The 19,744-nt window shown below is 36.6% G+C and overlaps 1 protein-coding gene across 7 annotated transcripts in view; it reads left to right on the top strand.

Moving 5' to 3' along the window:
* The window catches only part of SIPA1L2 (signal induced proliferation associated 1 like 2), a 151,112-nt gene that overhangs the window by 45,658 nt on the left and 85,710 nt on the right, over positions 1-19,744 (top strand). For all 7 annotated transcript variants that reach the window (XM_040598689.1, XM_040598692.1, XM_040598697.1 and 4 more), the window contains exon 3: positions 17,687-19,393. In XM_040598689.1, the coding sequence (XP_040454623.1) occupies positions 17,929-19,393 (1,465 nt within the window). In that variant the 5' untranslated portion in view covers positions 17,687-17,928. The remainder of the gene's footprint in view (positions 1-17,686; positions 19,394-19,744) is intronic.

A 19,744-nucleotide genomic window follows, 5' to 3' on the forward strand; every position in this document is an offset into this window, starting at 1 on the left:
AACTGATCGACTCGAGTTGATAGGCCTTTATTTCTTTTTTGAAGCTTTTTCTTATAAGCAAGAGTGGCCCACTTTCATTTAGCGGAAGGATTGTTTTGACTGGAACACAAAGTCTAGTCTTTATTATTAAAAGGTATTTTTGAAGTGTCTTAGAAAAAAATAATTCCAGTTTACTCCTTATATGAAATGCAGTTTTCCAGGAAGATGTGGCAAAATAATATAGCATTCCCATTTCATCTTCAAGATGAGTTCTTGCATTCATGAAATACTTTGATCAATAACAGTTATTTCAGTTATTTCCTTGATATGAGTGTTATAATATTTTTTCTTCATACATATTCCATTTGTTCAGATTATTTTGTGGCTTCAGTATGCATCTTTGAGGTTTTTACTTAGTAATCCCAGTGTTTAAACTCAAAGATTAATTTAACACTCTGAAGTAGCTTTAATCAGTTTCTGAAGTATTTTTATTATCGTTGTTGTTACTATTATAATTGTTATTGTTATTTGAAGCATAGGCTAAATATTTCTAGCATAGTTCCTCTAAAAATTAGAGCAGAAAAGTAAAATACATATTTTTTTGAAAAAATAATTCTAGCTTTAAAAAAGTATGATACAGGGCTACTATGTATGCTGTTTTCTATATTAATGGCTTGTTTTGGTTTACACTAAAAGTTTTTAATTTGTGATCTTCAAGTTTTTATTTGAGTTTACTCATTTTCTCACTGGGCTTGTCAGTTTTTGTAATTGAAGGAGCCTTGCTGACAGTGTTCGCAGAGGGGCTTTGTTCCTTGGAATCCTCTCTAGGCTATTGTTTGAAGTTGATAATTTGCTGACTTTAAGGACATGTTGAAGTAGGTGTTTGTTTTTGCCTTGGTTTTGACAGGGGTTGCATGGATGGATTAGCACCTAAGTGTAATGCACGGTATTAACTGGTGACTAGGTACAGACCCGTATTCAAAGGAAAAGAAAACTAAACTACAGCATAGTGGACATCTTAAGAAGTCCTGTATCTTCCTTACTCTCCTGGAAAGAAGGAGAAAGGAAGGTAAGGTAACTGATGCTACTAACGTTGTACAATGTCTCATCTGACTGCCTTGGGTACTACAAAGATGTATCTTGGTAGAATAGAAAGGACTGATGAATGATACTTTAGAAAGATACTAAGAATGAAAAAATATTGAGATAATGGAAGCGGTGGCAGAGGAATAGTAGTGACATCAAAGAGGACAAAGCATTCAGTGAGGAAATTAGTAGTAGAACTGCAGAATGAAGTATAATCTGAGGTGCGTATTTTTAGATAATAAGGCTAAAACAAAGAGACAAGCTTTTAAAATCAGCTGGACTTCAGTGGTATGTTGGAAGGCTGGACTTCTGTCAGGATAGTAGACCTTGGAAAGGACAAGGAAAAAAGGATATTTATAAAAGAGGAAGAAATGGGCTTGAGGGAAGACAATGATGTAGGATGGGGTTTTTTATTTCAATATGTCATAGGAGGCTGAACTTGCCAGGACCAGATAGATCACTTCTTGATAACAGATGATTTTGAACAAGGGTTCGAATGAATTCTGAGTTTTCCAGGGTGGTTTTAGGCATCAGTGATCAGAAACCAATCGATTTGGTTGGAAAACAGAAAGAAGATAGTGTGGATGTGTGGGAGCTTTTGGCTGGTGATTAGCAAAGCTGCTAGCTTTTGCTGTCTCTGTATTTGACTGCAAATTAAATAAATAGTATGGTAATGGTTGATGACAACCAACTTTGCCTGACATCTTAATTTACCTTATTGGCCTGTTTACTTTCTGAATATGTATGCCTGGATAACTGTTACTTGTGAACACTCTCATTCCAGACTGAAGTGTGTCATGGTCCTAACACACGTAAACTATCTGGCTTGTGCTCCTTACTTGATATAAATATGGATTGAGAAGGAAAATATTGCATTAATTGGATATGATTTGGTGAATATGGTGTTTGGAAATAGAGAAAAGAGGAAGTGAAGTGAAGAAGCACACGGCATCATCACCGTGTGAGATAAAAATGGGAGACTGAAAGACTCCTGCATTAGAAGGAAAACACTGGAATAAATACAGATGGGAGTTACATCATGAGAAGCAAATTCCTGGTGTGTGCAACAAACATGGCATGCAAACACACACCATCACTTGTAGAGAAAGTTAAAAAAGCCTTACAATGGAAGGAAAACCATATATATACTACTTGTTTTGTAAATATAAATTTGCGTAATGAAATCTTCCAAGTGAAATGTGGACAACCTAGTTAATGATGTGATGAAAGACTGCTGTATGCTGAAACAGCAGTTCATGAGACTTTGGTGCTCTTTTTCTTCCCTCAAGCCTTGGCGTTTTGGATAGAATATATGAGTGGATTGCTGAATCAGACTAATAAGGTTGCACAGTTTCAGTTTTCTTTTTCTTTTTTTAAGCAGAATGGCATGGTTCCTTAAAACCTAGTTTTAGCGGGTGTCCCCCACACCCCCATTCTCAGAGCAGTCTGCTACAGTTTACTAACTTAAATTTGTGTCAGTGCCAATGCAGGCCTCGTAATCAAGCCTTTTGAAGTGCAAGTAGCCTTTTAATTTTTCTCAATATGGCTTTAGATGATTACTTAGCAAGTCTGCACCCTTTTGTTTTGGCCCAGTTTCTGCCTAAGCTTTTAATGTGAATATAGTTCTCTAGCTAAGGGAGGAGAAAAAGTCTTGCTTCATGTAAAATCAAAACTGTTGACCAGAAAGTTAGTCTGCATTTTTAGAAAGCTATTTATACTCTAGGAAGAAGAGGCGTTTTTAAGGAGAAAAATAATATTATGGAGTCTATAAAATCTCTTCTTAGTTCAATTTAAGCCTGTAAAAGTGTTTAGAGTAGTTAAAAGAACAAGATGTGAGGGAATTTGTGATTATATTTAATTTTAAAGATGGTACTAAAATTTACATAGACTTTTTTGCAAATCATTGTAAACATGGACATACAGATTAATGAGAGTATGGATTCATTTGTATGCAAAGATATTTTTGCTTACTTTACACACACACTGTACTGTGAGTGTCCATATTGGGGAATGCAGCCTTGGACATACACAAAAATTTGCTCCCATACAATTCAGCTGGAAGAAATTTAAACAACTGAATTGTAGACTTGCATAGAAACACAAGTTTTTATTAAAATTCTGGATATCTTTGTGGTTGGTTTGTTGGTTTTTGTTGTGTTTTTTTTTTAATTGAAAATAATGTCTTACAATTGATCGATTGTAAGTCCCTGACTATTTTGATTTTATTGCTTTTTGCATGACTTTAGTCAAGCCAGTAGAAATTCACATTAACTTATTATATGGATATTTTAGTGCATCTTTAATTGCCTTGGTTGGTTGGTTGGGTTTTATTCCTCATGTACATCTATTTGTTTAAAAAGGCAGAAGTTCGCTGAGCAGTTTCTGTAGAAAATCCTTTAAAATCACTCATATTATGAAGTGCCCTAGATAGGGATACTTTTCTTAAAGGGTCATACATAACGTTGACACGAATAGCTGAGGGCTTTTGTAAGCAATTTACAATTTGTTGACAAATACACAGAGTTCAGATAAGGGGGAAAAAAATTCTCTAGATTATAAAGAAAGTAAGATCTATTTGATAATGTCCTGAATTTGGGGGAAAAATAACCTGTGGATTTTACTGATAAAGTAGGTGAGTATGCATTGGGAAGGAGAAGGAATTCCATTTACTGAAGTTATATGTCAAATGTGTACTTTCTCTTGTAATCTAATATGAGCTTTCTGAGTCAGAGACTTAGCAAATGCGATTGTTCATTTCCAAATTTGGATATTGAAATAAATCTGTAGTTTCTGTAATGCAAATATATGAAAAAAAAAAAAAAAAGAAAAAAGAAGGAGATATGCTCTGACACCAAGTGAACACACAGTTCCAGAAATGTGCAGTCTGCATGAATGACATATAGTTTGTTGGCTGACCAGAAACTTTGTGCTAAATCAAGGCCAACGATGAAATTCAGAGGCAGATTTTTTGCAGTGCCTACACTGTATTACTATGCCCGTGTGTTAACACTTTGGATCGGTTAATTATACCCTCCTATTTGAACGTTTTCATTTACATAAGGAGCAGAACTTGATAAATCAAATCTAAAATTCAGTGTTTGAATTATTGGATGGGGTGTTAGGTAATCAGAATTTTAAAAGCAACAGTTAAAGCAAAACTGGCCCCATAAAAGCAAACCACTCCAGATTGTGAATTTCCAATGAACCTTCCCCATGCTTACCAACAGTGGGCCACGGTTATATTTTCAAACTTCCTTATAGAGTTATTTCTTATTATTGGGTTCAGAGAGCTAAATAGAAAGGTAAATTACTGAGTGTTTCATAAACGCATCTTAAAGCAAGACTTCTTTTTCCAAAATTTTGCCTTTGGGCCTTTTATCATGAAGCAGTAAAGTTAGGAAGTTGATAGCATGCTTGTGATAGCTTGTAGCTATCATGTCACTCCATACAAGATTTTTTTTCAGAATCCAAAGAAAGAAATGAGTAGCATGGGGTGGGGGTGGGTGGCGCAAAGTAGTGAGATTCCTGAATTATTAAAACTTACTTTTAGGGTTGTAGCTTTTTAAAGGCAGACTAGTTTACTCCACTGTTGTCATGCTAAGAATCAGGAAAGGCTTATAGACATTTGATTTAACGTCTCTCTAACACGAAGGAATACAGCATTGAATCTGCATTCCTTAACCCCAGCCATGATGATGACTGTCTGGAAAATGCATACGTACGGCAAGAAATGTTCTTTTCAATTTAGTAAAATGAAGTTTTGCTGATCTGGCTCGGAATTTTTGAAAGAAGTGTTTCCACACTATAATTTTGAAGACAGTTTTTTTCTTCCTGTTTAAAATGAAAATATATAGCATATTTTCTCAGCGGGAAAATTCCAGAAAGTTTTCAGAAAACTTTGCTTTAACTTAACAAACTAAAGCCAAAACTTTAGAGCAATGATGAAGCTATCTTATTGTTGGTTTTTTTGTTTTGTTTTGGGTTTTTTTGAGGAGGAAGTGGAAGGAAGTATGCCATAAAGTTTACATAAAACTTTAACCAGTTACCTTTTTTTATGACCCTTTTAAGTCTTACTGATAACAAGTCTTTTAGCTTGACAGCTATTTGATTCTAGATAAGATATCAGATGATCACTGAACAGATGACAGTGACTTTTTATTGCTATCAAGTTGTGCTGAATTTGAGTGGACTGCTGAAAAATGAAGACTATTCTGCTAGCAGCTCTCTCATTCCAGCTGCTGTTCTTCTGTTTATGTCTAGAGTTATATGAAAAGGTTTTATTTGCCAAAAAAGAACTGTGACTCTACAAAGTTGTAGAACAACCAGCCTATAGGTTGGTTATCTCAGAGAGGTGCTTGTTTGCCCGAGCTGTGTTGTTTGGTGCAAGGTAGCCCAGGCTTAACTGCATGTGCTTGGAAATGTCGTGTGGACACATTTTACCAAGTTATTTGGTAACTACCAAGACCTTGAATGTATTTAGTTAATACTATGAAATCTGCTTTCCAAATTTAAGTTGTAAAATTAAGAACAAAATCATTTTTTTATGTAGTAAGACTGTATGAATTAAGTGTGTTATGATCAGCACAGATTTAAACATATTTTCTTTCTCCATGGAATTTGTGCTCTTTTGATTCAGAGGGAAAGGACAGAAAAAAGGGAAATATCTCTGTTCTCAGAAAATAACTTCTTTAAAAGATCTTGATGTACAGTGACATGAAATAATATTTCAGAGCTCTAAAGGGATGCAGAAGTACATGAGCATTTACTTGCTGACATGTGAAACTGGAGAACCCCAGTCAGTCTGAAAGACTGAGAAAACTGGCCAGTAATATTACCATCGTATGCTACCTTGCAGTTCATGCCACTTAATAAAGAGTCAAGGTCAAATTAAAACAGTCTCCATGAAGATTAAGACTAAATGTTTCCTTATTCTTTAAAACTTACTTTACTTTAATCAACCACTTCCTTCATTACTGCTAAGAATAGTTGAGCCTGGTGACACCAGAGCCGTTCTACTGCCAAGTGACATGGCATGACACTTCCTGTTTTACTTTCTTGAAAACTTAAGAAACAGAAGCAAAGTTAGTATTTCTGGTTTTCCATAACACGTGCCGCTGTACTCTCTTCCTTAGTGAGTAGTTCAGATCTCTTCCACATCAGAATGTTTTGAGTTTTTGAACACTTTTGTCTATTGCCATGTGCAATGTTCAGTGTTTCCTTATTAATTGGTGTGAGGACATGTTCTTTTAGGGTTTTTTTTGTTGTTGAAAACTGTCATGATGGGTAAGATGATTCAAATTCTCCTTTGCTTTAACAATGAAGCAGATGTAAGCTCTTTCCTCACCCCCCTAGAAACGAACTCACCTGTAAAACTGAATTTATCCACTTTGTGATTCCCTCTTTGCCCAGAGGTTGCAAAGTGTTAGAAAAAGTGGTGTTAGCTGCAGCAGCTCGGTTTCTAGAGTGTGTAAGTGCATTTCTACCATTTCACTTAGTAATTACAGACTATTTTCATCCATCCTGGAGGGATGTGGCTGGTCAGGACGGCACAAAGACAGCACTTTTAACAGGAGCCAAGTTCTGGAAGATTTTTGGGAAGCGCTGTGTTCATTATTGCAAATACTCACTTTGTAAGAACTAGGTAATAGCTGAATGAAGCTGTAGAACAACGGGCCTCTAGGCTGGCTCTCTCAGAGACGCTTTTTGCCCAAACTGTATTTTTCAGCGCCAAGTGATGTTTGGAAATGTCGGGTGAGTGCAGTAGGTCTTGCAGAAGAAGGGAAGGGAATCAGCACATTCCCTTGTGCGCTGCATTGGGAAACTGTAGAATGACGGAGGTGTCACTAGATGATGGTGCTTATATGCAGAGGAGCTGTGTACTGCATTTGTGATTTGCCTCGTCACATGACAGGGTAGGAGCTGGAGGATGACCCTCTGCCATCACAGGCCTACAGTTTTAAGTCCCGTTGATAGGAATTCTCTAGAGCGTCACCAAAATAGCATTTTTCTGGAATAATATTTTTTTCCTAAAAGAAGCTGCAACAATTAACTTTGTATGAGCATTTCTAATAGATACAGAGATCTGAGTCCTGTGGCAGACCAACTTGAGTATCATCAGGCAGCATTATTACAGGAAAACTCACAAAGAACATGAACGAGTCTTTGATATTTGGGGGGAAATGTGAGGAGAGATCTAAACAAAACCATGTTTAGCGAAATTTCTCAAATCTTATTTAATCGTGGCAGTTTTCTCTCAAATATCTTACGTGCAACAGGAAAAGGGATAAAATAGTGTGTGTAAGAAAACAGTGTAATTTTGTAGGCACTGAGTATTAATGTCATATCCCAATGTTCTGTGGTACCCAAAGTTTTATACAGTTGGTGGATCTTTGAGAGGTTATCTGTAAAATATATTCTTGTATGTATACCTTAAATGTAAAAATCTGATTATTTTGAGCCAGCAAGGACTGCTGCAAGTATGTGCAGACCTATAGTATGACATACCCATTTCACATGAATGTAAGCAGAACAAAAGTTCAGCCTTTTCGCAGTTGTCACGGTCCTTACATTTTATACCATTTAATCCACTTTGGAACGTCAGTTTCCATTTACACTAACAGTCTTATTGATGGTAATTTGTCAAAACGGAAGGGAATGGACTAGGGAGTTTGTTTCTCAAACTCAAGGTGTGCCCCCGTGATTAAAATCTGTGACCCTCTTTGGCTGCCTCTTTCACCGGTGGATGTACTGGGTATCTCTTGTTTTAAGGAGGCTCTTTCTACTGCAAAAAATGAGATGCAGTTAAAAGTTGTATGCAGTGTGTCTCATGTCGCATGGGAGAGAGTATGTCTGGTGGAAGTACCAGTAATATTTTTCTAGTGCTGTTTGGAGGAATTTGGAGTTGATGTCCAGTGTATGGATTTGTGAGCTCATACCATGGAATCCAAGTGCGTGCTTAGGGCAATGCAGATAGTCTGACCTCTCCAATGTGAACATGGCAGGCTCGATCTCTGCTCCGGCCTGAAGCAGCATCTTACTATGAAACAGTTCTAATAGAAACGTATAAAAACTTTCTTGTTCTGGCTAAAAATGGCTTTGTATATTTCAAAAGCTCTCTTGAGTACTGTGTCAGAATCTGAAGCCTGCTTTGTGGAACAGACAGCCTCAGCTGTTTAATAGATTTATTCTTTTATCTTCACACTGAGTGAATGAAAAAGCTTTAATTTGGGCCTCACTGTAGTAGGCATACAAAAAGTGGAATTGCTTCTTATGCATTTTTGTGGCATATTGACTTTGAAAAGTCAAAGCTTGCAATCTTGTTCTCTCTTACTGAACAATTTCTCCTCTTCCAGTACTTGACTCCTTATTCAATTTCAGTGCAGCCTCTGAACCTGCTTCCAAATTTCTACCTCTGAATGTGAAATAACCCTCAAAATGTTAGCACATCTCTCCTTTCCTATCAGCCTTTAATTAAAAAAACATTTATTTGGATACTTTAGGAGGCACCAACCCCAATAGCTGGATATTTTTTTTCAGAATAATTTAAAGCAAATGTATGCAGTATGTGAAAACAGGTTTACACACATATCAAAAAGGCTTGAGATAATTTCTTCAGAGAACACAATGCTACCACGTGTTCAAGAAGTTTACCAGAAATTTATCTAAACATATTTTTGTGTTAGAAATCACTCTCTGTTACTGAATTTTTAATTTTTTTTTAGATTGGTAAGTATAGATAATGATGTTATTTAACTACTTCTAATTTTCTATCACATCATTCTATCTGTAGCAATTTGTTATATATTATGAAGGCACAAATTCTTACAGTATTGCTTTTTTGTTGTTGGGTTTTTTTAATGACACAGACAAGATATTTCTTAATATTTGATGGGTTGGTTGCTATGCCTGCTCTTGGGCAGAGTGCTTTTCCATTGGAATATCAATAACCATTTTGTGCACTGAGGAAGAATTATAATAAAAAAGATAATTTCTGATATGACTAATTCTAGGACAAGGTAGAATGTGTTGTCTTCATTGTTTTAACATAATGTAATACATTTCCATTATTTCTTCAAAATCACTGAGTTCCTTATTGTTGCTGCCAGTATTTTATAAGAACTGTATAAAACCCCCCAGCATTCTTAGCATTTGTTAATGTATATTAACAACTTGAAGGTAAAAAGTTTGTTTCGAAATTAAACACACTTAGTATGCTCCCTTTTCAAAATACAATATGAATATTCTCTTCTTATAATCTTCTGCTAGTTGGTTTACATATGCTGAATTTTACTTTAGAACGTTATTCCAATGCATACAATTGGTTGTCAAAAGCTCATTTTCATGTGACAAGCAACTACTGACTTTCCTTTTGGATTATGCAAATTATTGCTTAGAGTCAGTACATCATGGTCCTTTTCTGTGTGTTTGAATGGTGTGAATGTGGCGCACAAGTCCTGTCCCTATCTTTCTAAGCTTTGCCTCTGAAAGTGACTTGATACACTCGCTGTTTACCAACTGGATTATCATAGTATTTAGCATCCCATACAGTGGGGTCATCCTATGAGGATCCTGTTGCAACAGGACAAAGAAATAGTCCCTGCCTTGGGGATTATTCAATTTAAATATGAATGCATCCATTCAAGCAGGGAGGGCAATTGAAGAATCAGTGGACATGACAATTTCTGAGCCTGTAGACAGTACTGTTTCTACTGAGGATTCAGAGGTTGTCCAACTTGCTTTACAAGATCACTGAAAATTACTTTTTTGTTGGTTTTGGGTGGAACTTTCTTCAGTGCAGTGTTTCAGCATTGTAACTGAAAGGGAGTAATCTTTACTCTTCCACAATAATTCATGCTCTGTCTAATCTGAAGTGGTTTACTTTACTGTAATAGGTTCTACTACCTGAGGAAAAGTCCGTGTCTTGCAAACAGGCTTCTACTCCCAACTTTCTAAGCTTTTGAACTGCATTGGATATAGAAAGTATTATACAAAATCTACTTGTGTTTATCTGCTGATTTTATCATACTTCTTTGCATGAATCTTGTTGATGACATACCTGTACCATTATGTGTTGAAGATTTCTCATTCTCAAAGATGAAACTGGGATTAAAGTTCTGTATTAAGGGTATTTTAAGGATAAATACATTTACAAGGAAATCGCAATTACTATGAAATGTTGAAGGCACAGAGATAAGTACATCTAAATACTTTGAAGTAGGGAGATGTCTTGGAGTCATCTAGTCTGCCATACATCATTCTGTCCTGAAGAGATAATGTGCATGCATGTAAATTATGTTCTGGATGTCATTTTAGGCTCCCTGTAGAAAACAGATCACTTAATGCTCAGTCAGTAGGGTTTGTTTATGTTATCCTGCCCTTTGACACCTAGATTCATGAATGGAAGAATGAAAGGAGACAAAGACAGTTTTGATTCTGTTTGTTTAAAATTTTCACTGATACAAGAGCTTGACTGACATATACATAGCTTCTATTTGCAACTGGTAAAGACTGCTAAAAATTAGTATTGGTTAATAATAAACTATGGGGAGTTTGGTCCCTTTCCCCTCCCCTGCCCCTTCTCTGTCATATAAGTGACATAAGCAGTCAGTGCTTGCAGATGTTTTTTCAACCTTTCCCTGGAAAAACTGGTCTAAGAATTTCATGTTAAGGGGCTTCTTTTTTATCTCATTAATTACATTATGTGGTAGGCTTTACTGTATTTTGTTGGGTTCCATGATTTCCGGTTTTAAATGACTGAACTGAATTGGAAGAGTACAGATGAAAGATTCTCAGTCTGCGTGTCAGTGGGGGTGGTTTTGCCATTGATTTCAAAATAATTGTGATTTCACTCTGCTACTTTACATGGCTCAACCCGAACAAGATATAACTTCAATTCCATTTTTGTAGTTAAACTCTGCATAGGCTGCATAATTGAACTGTTTATAATAGAACTGTAAGAATAGGAAGATATCCAGTTTATTCTGGAAATTGAATTAGCCTTAATGTATCTCAGCGTCAAAACTTGTGTTAATGGAACGATAGAATATGGGTATTAATAGTCTAAGAAAATACAGTGCTAAAACAGTCACAAACTTATCTAAACATATTTTTCAGTAACAGAAGGTGATTTCTAACAAAGTTTAAAATCAGTGACAGTAATGCTATAGTCAGTAATAGCTCTTTATAAAACACTGATATTCACTGAGAGATAACCTAAGTTGCTTTATGAAAAACTTAAACAGCGTTTTTAAATGAAACAAAACATGAATTGAGATACCATTTGTAGGGGCGACTCTTCAGGGGAAGTAATAGAAGGTATGCTAAAGAGAAGCTGCTAGGACTTTGTGATAGGTATTCTTTGGTATAATGAGTATATATGCCAGTATATATATGGTATATATATGAGCATATAATGGTATAATATATGCCAAAGAATGTATATTTTTTGTAACTGCTTTTTAAGTTCTTTTTAATAAATGGCGGCTGTATTATATTAAAAAAAACAACCCAACCACAAACAACTAATAGTAGTGAGTTTTGTATTTGTAGTAGTTGGAAGGTATGACTTATTAAATTATTTTCCCTGAAAAAGCCAAGATGACAGGTGGCGTGATTCTGACAGACACAAGTCTGTTTTTGAGGGGTCTGTTTTTAACTGTTAGATATTATACAATTATTCCTGTAGATGATGAGGAGTTTTTTCTCAGCCTGTGAATGAAGAAGAGCAGTTATGATTGTATGATTGGAGTCTCTCTTTGTTAAAAATAAAATGCCTTTAGCTGAGTAACACTTAACACCTGCGGAATTCAAAGTTCTAGTCTAAAGATCCATTGCTCCAAAATTTCACATTGCATCTCTGTCTCAATATTTACATGTATGTGCCATTTTCCTTGTTGGAGAAGGGAACTGTATTTGAACAAACAGTATTTTTTTTATATTTTTTTTTTTACCCCAAGTCTTGCACGAGAGCCAGACTAGCGCAGTTCCACTGTTTTGGTAAGGACTGTGATGGTCTTGCACCAGCACTGAGAACATGTAGGCTGTTGTCACTCATAACCCCTTCCCCACAACCCCCAAATCAGCAAAGCTATGATTGTTGGTGGATTATTCTGTAGATACAGTTCTATGACTACGTCATTTCAACAGAGGGTTCTTTTCAGTTTCTACTTTTGCATTTCTCTCACAAGCAAAGACTAAATGTGAAGAAATACAGCACAACTAAGGAAGCGTGCAACAAATACTGACTACACAGCAGCTCATATGTATTTCCATTAGTCAAATAATGGGCTTCCCATCCTTCTACCTCTTGTCTATGTCTGCATATTAATCAAGTATCTGAAATATGCATACTAGAGGTAACCATTTATACTGTAGTAGTTATAGCTTTAATTGTAAATTTGATGTACAATAATCTGAACCATTTTTTTTATGAGCTGTGCTCATAATTTGTTCATTGTATTATTTCCAATCCATTTTCCACAGCTGCAATCCGAATAACTGGCTCAATTATAGTTAGTGTTATCCTTTAATATTCACTGTGCCTCATGGAAAACTTTGAAAGAGATACTCCATTTAAAGACAATTATGCTTAAATATCATGGTTTCCTAAAGACATTTGCATGAAAACAACTGCACATAGAACTCATTTTCGTCTTCCATACTCCTATCTGCAGTAATAATTCTCCCGTGTTGACATCATAATCAACTGTCATTTAATATGATTATCAGAGTTCAGTGTGACCAGAATGTTCTGGCTTGGACACATGGATAAGTAAAGTAGCATGGCTTAAAAACCAGGCATAACCTTCATTTTGCTTCTGAAAACTGGATTGTTCTGATTTAGGATCTTTAAGAAATAAATGCTGTTAATAAATACACTGAAAATATATAAATGTAAAAACATTGGTTTATGTAGTCTGTTTTTAAAAATAAGCAAACTGAAACAAGTTTGAACTTGCATTAAGAAACTTTTGTGCATATTTTTTTTTAATTGCTTCCTTTTTTCTAGTGGCAGCTTTAGTTTTAGGAAATGATACCTCGTGACAGATTTAAGTGGGTTATCTGGTCCAGAACATGTGAAAACACAGGCAGCTTATCAACCGTGCTCATTTCTCTTTTGTACTGTTCTTTTTCATTACACTTAAAAGTACGGGCCTGAAGGCAGATTTTTCTTGCAAGGCTTGGATTTCCATAAAGTAGCCATTGTGTAACTGCTACTCTGCTATACTGGCAAAATACATAATGCTACTACTACCTACCCTACTACGTGGTTCTTTGAAGAGTGGAAGCTAACCTGACTCTGAGCACACAGAAAACGCTGTGTAGAATCAATTGAATGTAAATTAAATGTCTGATCTTCAGCTTTTGGCATATTATTCCTGCCTATACTCCTATTTTATCAAATTGCACTTCCCATTTTTTCAAGATTAGTAGAGCTTGAGAGTCACGGTTTATAGAATTGTCATCTTGATAAATAGTAGAGATTAATGCTTTCATCCAAATTATGCATTCTTTTTAGGATGATAACATTACATAATAATAGGGGCAGATTTCCAAAGTCTTGATCAACAAAATGATCACAGAAAGACTTCTTAAATAATTCATTTCCATCTATCAAGGCTGACATGAGGCAGCGTTACCAAACAGCCTCCTTTTGACAGGGTAGTCCAATAGTACAGTTCTTATTCATTGCTCTGCTGCTGGCACAGGAACATTGGTCGGCATGTATCCAGGTCGCCAGGAATCTTGGAATCATTCCACGTTAAAGAACTGTAACTGTAACTAACAAACCAGCTGCTGTATTGAGCTCAGAAGGAAGTCTTTGTAGCTGTGTGGAAGGAACTTAAGTTATTTGCATAACATCCAGCAGTCTTAGCGGGAAGGGTTGGTAGGAGCACAACGGCGGGGGAGGAATCCAGCTTTTCTTTTCTGGCCATATCTGTCAGTGATTCCATTCTTAAATGCTAGGATGACATGAAAAGAGAGAGGTGAAGAACTCGAGCAAAAGGACTGTACGGGTGTGAAGAGAAGGGTGCTCGGTCATATTGACACAGTCTTTGTGGAAGTAACAGTTTATTAAATTCAGCAAACAAAATCGGTTTATAATAAATAGCGTTACCATCTATAGGGGAAAGTTTGTGACTTGCTAAATTCTTCCTATGGAGAGAGAAAAACCTTAAAGAACAACAAATACAGGAGAATATAGTGCTATCCATCAGCATAGGTCAGTTTTAAACCAAAACGTGCTGTTGTACTGAGTTACAGGAATTTACAGGACTAGGCCAACTTCAGATTTTTTAAAAATATCTACTAGTATACCTTAAATATACTGTGCCACATCTTCCAATATTTTCCAATAAAAAGTCAATCTACGGTTCCAAAACAGGCATTTCTTTGGTCTTCTGTCATAGCAGCTTTATAGCGTAAAGAAAAATAATTCTCTTTTTAAATAGTACCTTTTCAAGGTACCTTTTGTTTTATGATACGATACTCCGGCCATACTTCATCAAGTATTTAAGCTGCCACCACCACCACCACCACAACAAGTCTTACTTTCCTGTGGCTTTCAGGATCTCTCCTGCCTGCCTTCCACAAATACAGCTGTTTGTGAGACCGAACAGTAAATCATGTTTTGGGTTTGGACTGAAAATAAATTGGGTGGTAGTGTCCCTTTGTTTCTCTTTCCTTCTGCCTCTCACCACCTCATCCCCGATTTAATTTTGACCTGGTTTATGTTCCTGATCCAATTCACTGCTTTTGCGCAAATGCTTATAACAGAAAAAGGGTTAATGCAAGGGAAGAATGGAATTTTTGCAGGGTAGCCTTTTCTGACCTTACATGTATTTTCCCATTCTGTAAGAGATTACTTTTTATTTATTTTTTTTTAAAATACGTATACTAATGACTTCTATGAATGGCTTTTATGTAGGAAAAGGCAAGAAGGCTAGAAGATGTAATTCACCGTAATTTCAATAAAAATTGAATTAATCTTCAATAAGAAGTCAAATATCTTTCCCCATATGTGAAACTGACCTTTCTGTGTTCTCACTATTTTATATTAATGCAGAAACAGAAAAGGTGATTCTGGAATAGTTTAGTTTTCCTTTAGTGTTTTTATTTGGCAAAGATTTCTCACACTCCTACAATTGTATAAAGAACACTCTGAAGAGATGATAAAAAAGGTGTCAGCTGTTCTTGTTATGTGTATCCCACGGAAGTTTTCTTGTATCTCACCTTTGTAATATTACTTGTGCCCCCAAAATATTAAGCATATTGACATATCTTAAGAGATATGTCAATATTCCTGGAGAAGGACTTGAGGGTGTTGGTGGTTAAAAAACTGAATACGACCTGGCAGCGTGCACTCACAGCTCAGCAAGCCGCTGGCATTCTGGGCTGCATCAGAAGCACGGCTGGCAGGGCAAGGGTGGTGGTTCTGTCCATCTACTCCACGCTCATAAGACCCCACCTGGAGCACTGTGTTCCTGCTCTGGGGCCACCAACATAAGGAGGACATGGGCCTGTGAGATTGAGTCCAGAGGAGGGCCACAGAGATGGATCAGAGCACCTCCCGTATGAGGACAGGCTGAGAGAGTTGGGATTGTTTGCCCAGGAGATGAGACTGCTCTGGGGACACCTTATAGCTGCCTGCCAGTACCTAAAGGGGGCTGATAAGAAAGACGGGGACAGAATTCTTTGTGGGGCCTGTATAGATAGGGCAAGAGCCAATGGTTTTAAAGTAAAAGAAGGTAGATTTAGATTAGCTATTGGGAGGAAGTTCTTTACTCTGAATGTGGAGAGGCACTGGAACAGATTACCCAAAGAAGCCTGAAGTGCTCAAGGCCAGGCTGGACGGGGCTGTGAGCAACCTGCTCGAGTGGAAGGTGTCCCTGCCTGTGGCAGGGGAGTCAGAACTAGATGATCTTTAAGGTCCCTTCCAACCCAAACCGTTCTACGATTCTATGACTGATATTTTCCTTTTTGTGCTTTATTTTCATAAGTCAATGTTTAAAAATCCTACATGCCACTCTTGAAATACTGTTTCCCTGAACACATCAGTTGTTTAAACAATCTTTTGGACTCCTGTAAGAAACCAGAAACTTTGTTTTAATTGACATCATTGCCATTAAACAGTAGTTCTGAGAAATTTGTATGTAGTGAAAGTAAGCTGCAATGATGTATTGTTATTGTTATCCATTGGTAGTAACACGTATAAACCATGTCAATCATGATGCTACTCTTATCTTCTGTTTATTAACCCATTACGATACAATAGAAGAGTCCTAAAGTTCACTGTATCAAACACAAATTTGGTTTTGATTTCTGACAAGCAGAAAAAATCTGTTAAGTTTTAATTTATATTATTTCTTTCCCCCCCTGCCTCACAGTTTTGTGATTTGTTTGGGTTTTTTTTTTTGTGAAAATTTTTATGGCGTTAAATGTAGGGGGAAAAACCCCCACATATCTTTTGAGTTCTTGCCACCTCATATCTTCACTGAAATAAGAGGAGAATTCATATTCCGGGCTAATTTGACCTGACCTTTTTTTAAAAAAACTCTGGTAAATACATATTATGCTTATTTACAGCATCTTAAAAGATCATTATGTTGGCATTTTTGTTCAAGGAACAAAAGATGAAAAAAGGTACCTAACATGCTGTCTTGTCTCTCTCATTGTGGCCTGCTTTTATGCAGTAGGTTAAAGGATGGGCTCTGCCTGCAAATGAATCTTCACAGCATGAGTCATAGTCATTCTTAAGACCATTAAAGTCATTGAAGAATATTTTTATATCTTAATAATCCCAATTTTGTAATAAAATTAACACTTATCAATAGGGCTACTATCTTTTCTTATTTGTGGAAGACAACAGATGTGTTAAGCCCTGTAACTGAGTTAACCGTCTAGGTTTCCAACCAGAGGAATATAATGTAACAGAAACAACTATAACTGTTTTATACAGCTAAATAATAGTTTGCACTCCAGATAAAGGAATGTAAGTAAATCTCCCTTTGGGGAGAGAGGCAGTGGGGGGGGAAAGTGAAATACATTTATTCATTGAATTAGTAGTGAAGATAATACTTATTTTTATTCTTTTAAATGGGGCAAAACACTTTTCTTTGTCTAAGCTCCTATCTATTTCATGTATTTTACTTATATTTTCTACCAGTCTTGCCCCAATAACTCCTGTGTGTATTAGCCAGTTTTAAGCAAACTTGAAAATGGTGTCTTAGAGGTAGCTATGTTCTTTCACATTATGTAAAAGACACCGGTGATTAGACAGAGGCTGGGCACCTAAGTTGCTGTCAGCACTGAAGGACATGCGGAGGGCATTGTATATGGCTATGCTGCTTGCAGAATCTCTTCTGCTATTCACTGTGTGTGTACTGGTTAGCCCATGAGAGATAGGCAGGTTCAAATTGCTCGTATCCTGTGGGCATCGTACGGGAAACTGGGATTATTGCAGTTGCTGGGTTTTAAGGAGGCAGAGGATAGAAAACCATACAAAGCAAGTCTCATTAGTTCCAGTTTCTAGAGTGTTGTGTATATACAAGCAACATTGGAAGGTTACTGTTATTGACTATAAACGTTTTAATACACTTTTTTTTTTTTTTTTTATGAACAGATAAAAGAAATTTGTCTGGATTAATACTGAACTGGATGCATCTGAACTGAAGGAAATCTTTTAAGATTGCTTTCCCGACAGAAGTTGTACAATAATGGTATACTGAGGTTTTTGCTTGCGCGTCTGGGAAGACTGTAACTGTATTTTTATATTGCGGTTCATTGGCCCATAAAAGACAATGTAATAACAAAAGTAACAGTACATTTATGCAATAATAGTGGTTCCCATCCCACTGACTGGACATGAGTGATCAAAGGTCTTTGCAAGAAGATAAGCACAAAATTAGCAGAACTTCCTCAAAGTTCAGGGAGTCTTCAAGAAGCATGCAATCTGATGATTATTTTGCTAGAAAACTTAAAGCTTTGAACGGTAGCATGGGTCCTCCTGTTTCTTCAAGTGCATCTAGCAAAACTGAAAATAATCAAACAAACGGTACACCAGCTATGCCTAAAATGGGTGTTCGAGCAAGGGTATCTGAATGGCCTCCTAAAAAAGATTGCTCTAAAGAGCTGAGTAAAGCTGCTTGGGAAAACAGACCTCCAACCAGTTATGAAGGTGTTGGCTCAGTACTTCCAAATGGACAAAACGACCAAAGTGACGGACAGCAAGAAGAGCTAGAATTGGAATTTACAGAGGGAAAATATTCCATTGGTGATCTTTTTGTTCATTCCCCTCAAAGGGGACTTCATCCCATAAGGCAAAGAAGCAACAGTGATGTAACAATAAGTGATATTGATGCTGAAGATGTCTTAGACCAGAATGCTGTTAATCCCAATACTGGAGCAGCTCTTCATAGAGAATATGGCAGTACCTCTTCGATTGATAGACAAGGCTTGTCTGGAGAAAATTTTTTTGCAATGTTAAGAGGATACCGAGTGGAAAATTTTGAACATAAAACCCTTGCTCCGTTTGGATTTTCTGAGTTTTTCCACTGTGATCCTACAGTTTCTCCAAGTCTACATGCTGCTGCACAGATTTCCAGGGGAGAATTTGTCAGGATTTCTGGCTTGGATTATATGGATAGTGCCCTACTTATTGGTCGAGACAGGGAGAAATCTTTTAAGAGGAGACTAAAATCAGAAGCAGTAGAAACATCTCTATTTAGAAAATTGCGAACAGTTAAAAGTGAACATGAAACTTTTAAGTTTTCATCTGATCTGGATGATAGACTTGACAGAAACGTTCGTTCTTGGAACTGTCAGAAATGTTTTGCACATTATGATGTTCAGAGCGTTTTGTTTAACATAAATGAAGCAATGGCTACCAGAGTAAATGTAGGAAAAAGAAAAAATATAACCACTGGGGCGTCAGCTGCATCACAAACTCAGATGCCAGCAGGCCAAACAGGAAACTGTGAATCTCCTTTGGGAAGCAAAGAGGACCTCAATTCAAAAGAGAATTTAGATGCTGATGAGGGTGATGGGAAAAGCAATGATTTAGTATTGAGCTGCCCTTACTTCAGGAACGAAACTGGTGGTGAAGGAGATAGACGGATTGCACTTTCTAGGGCAAATTCAGCGTCTTTTTCTTCAGGTGAAAGTTGTTCCTTTGAGTCCTCTCTGAGTTCCCATTGCACAAACGCTGGTGTTTCAGTACTAGAAGTACCAAGAGAAAACCAGTCTATTCACAGAGAGAAGGTGAAGCGTTACATCATAGAACACATTGATCTTGGAGCATATTATTACCGCAAGTTCTTCTATGGAAAAGGTAAATTCTTCTAATGCAGCTGTTCTGAGATATGAATGGATTAGATTTAAGTTGCTTAGTAAAGCATTTTTTTTCCTTCTTCTGTATAGAGAGTCCTAGTGTATTACAGGGCATCCTGAAACTCTTTACTACAATTAAGGCTGTTATTTTTACTCTCCCAGAGGGATATTCAACACCCAGTGGGTTAGGTATAAAGTTATGAAATACTTGTGTAAGTTCATTCAGTAGGGGGTCATTTAAATTAGTATGTAAACTAATTTTCTTGGTGGGCAGGAAGAAAAGACGACATTTTTATCCAGTAAATGCATTGGAAATACTGATGTCCAGAGTAGAAATCATTATTTCCTAAAA

This window comes from Falco naumanni, chromosome 6 (assembly GCF_017639655.2).
Source record: "Falco naumanni isolate bFalNau1 chromosome 6, bFalNau1.pat, whole genome shotgun sequence".
Lineage (NCBI taxonomy): Eukaryota > Metazoa > Chordata > Aves > Falconiformes > Falconidae > Falco > Falco naumanni.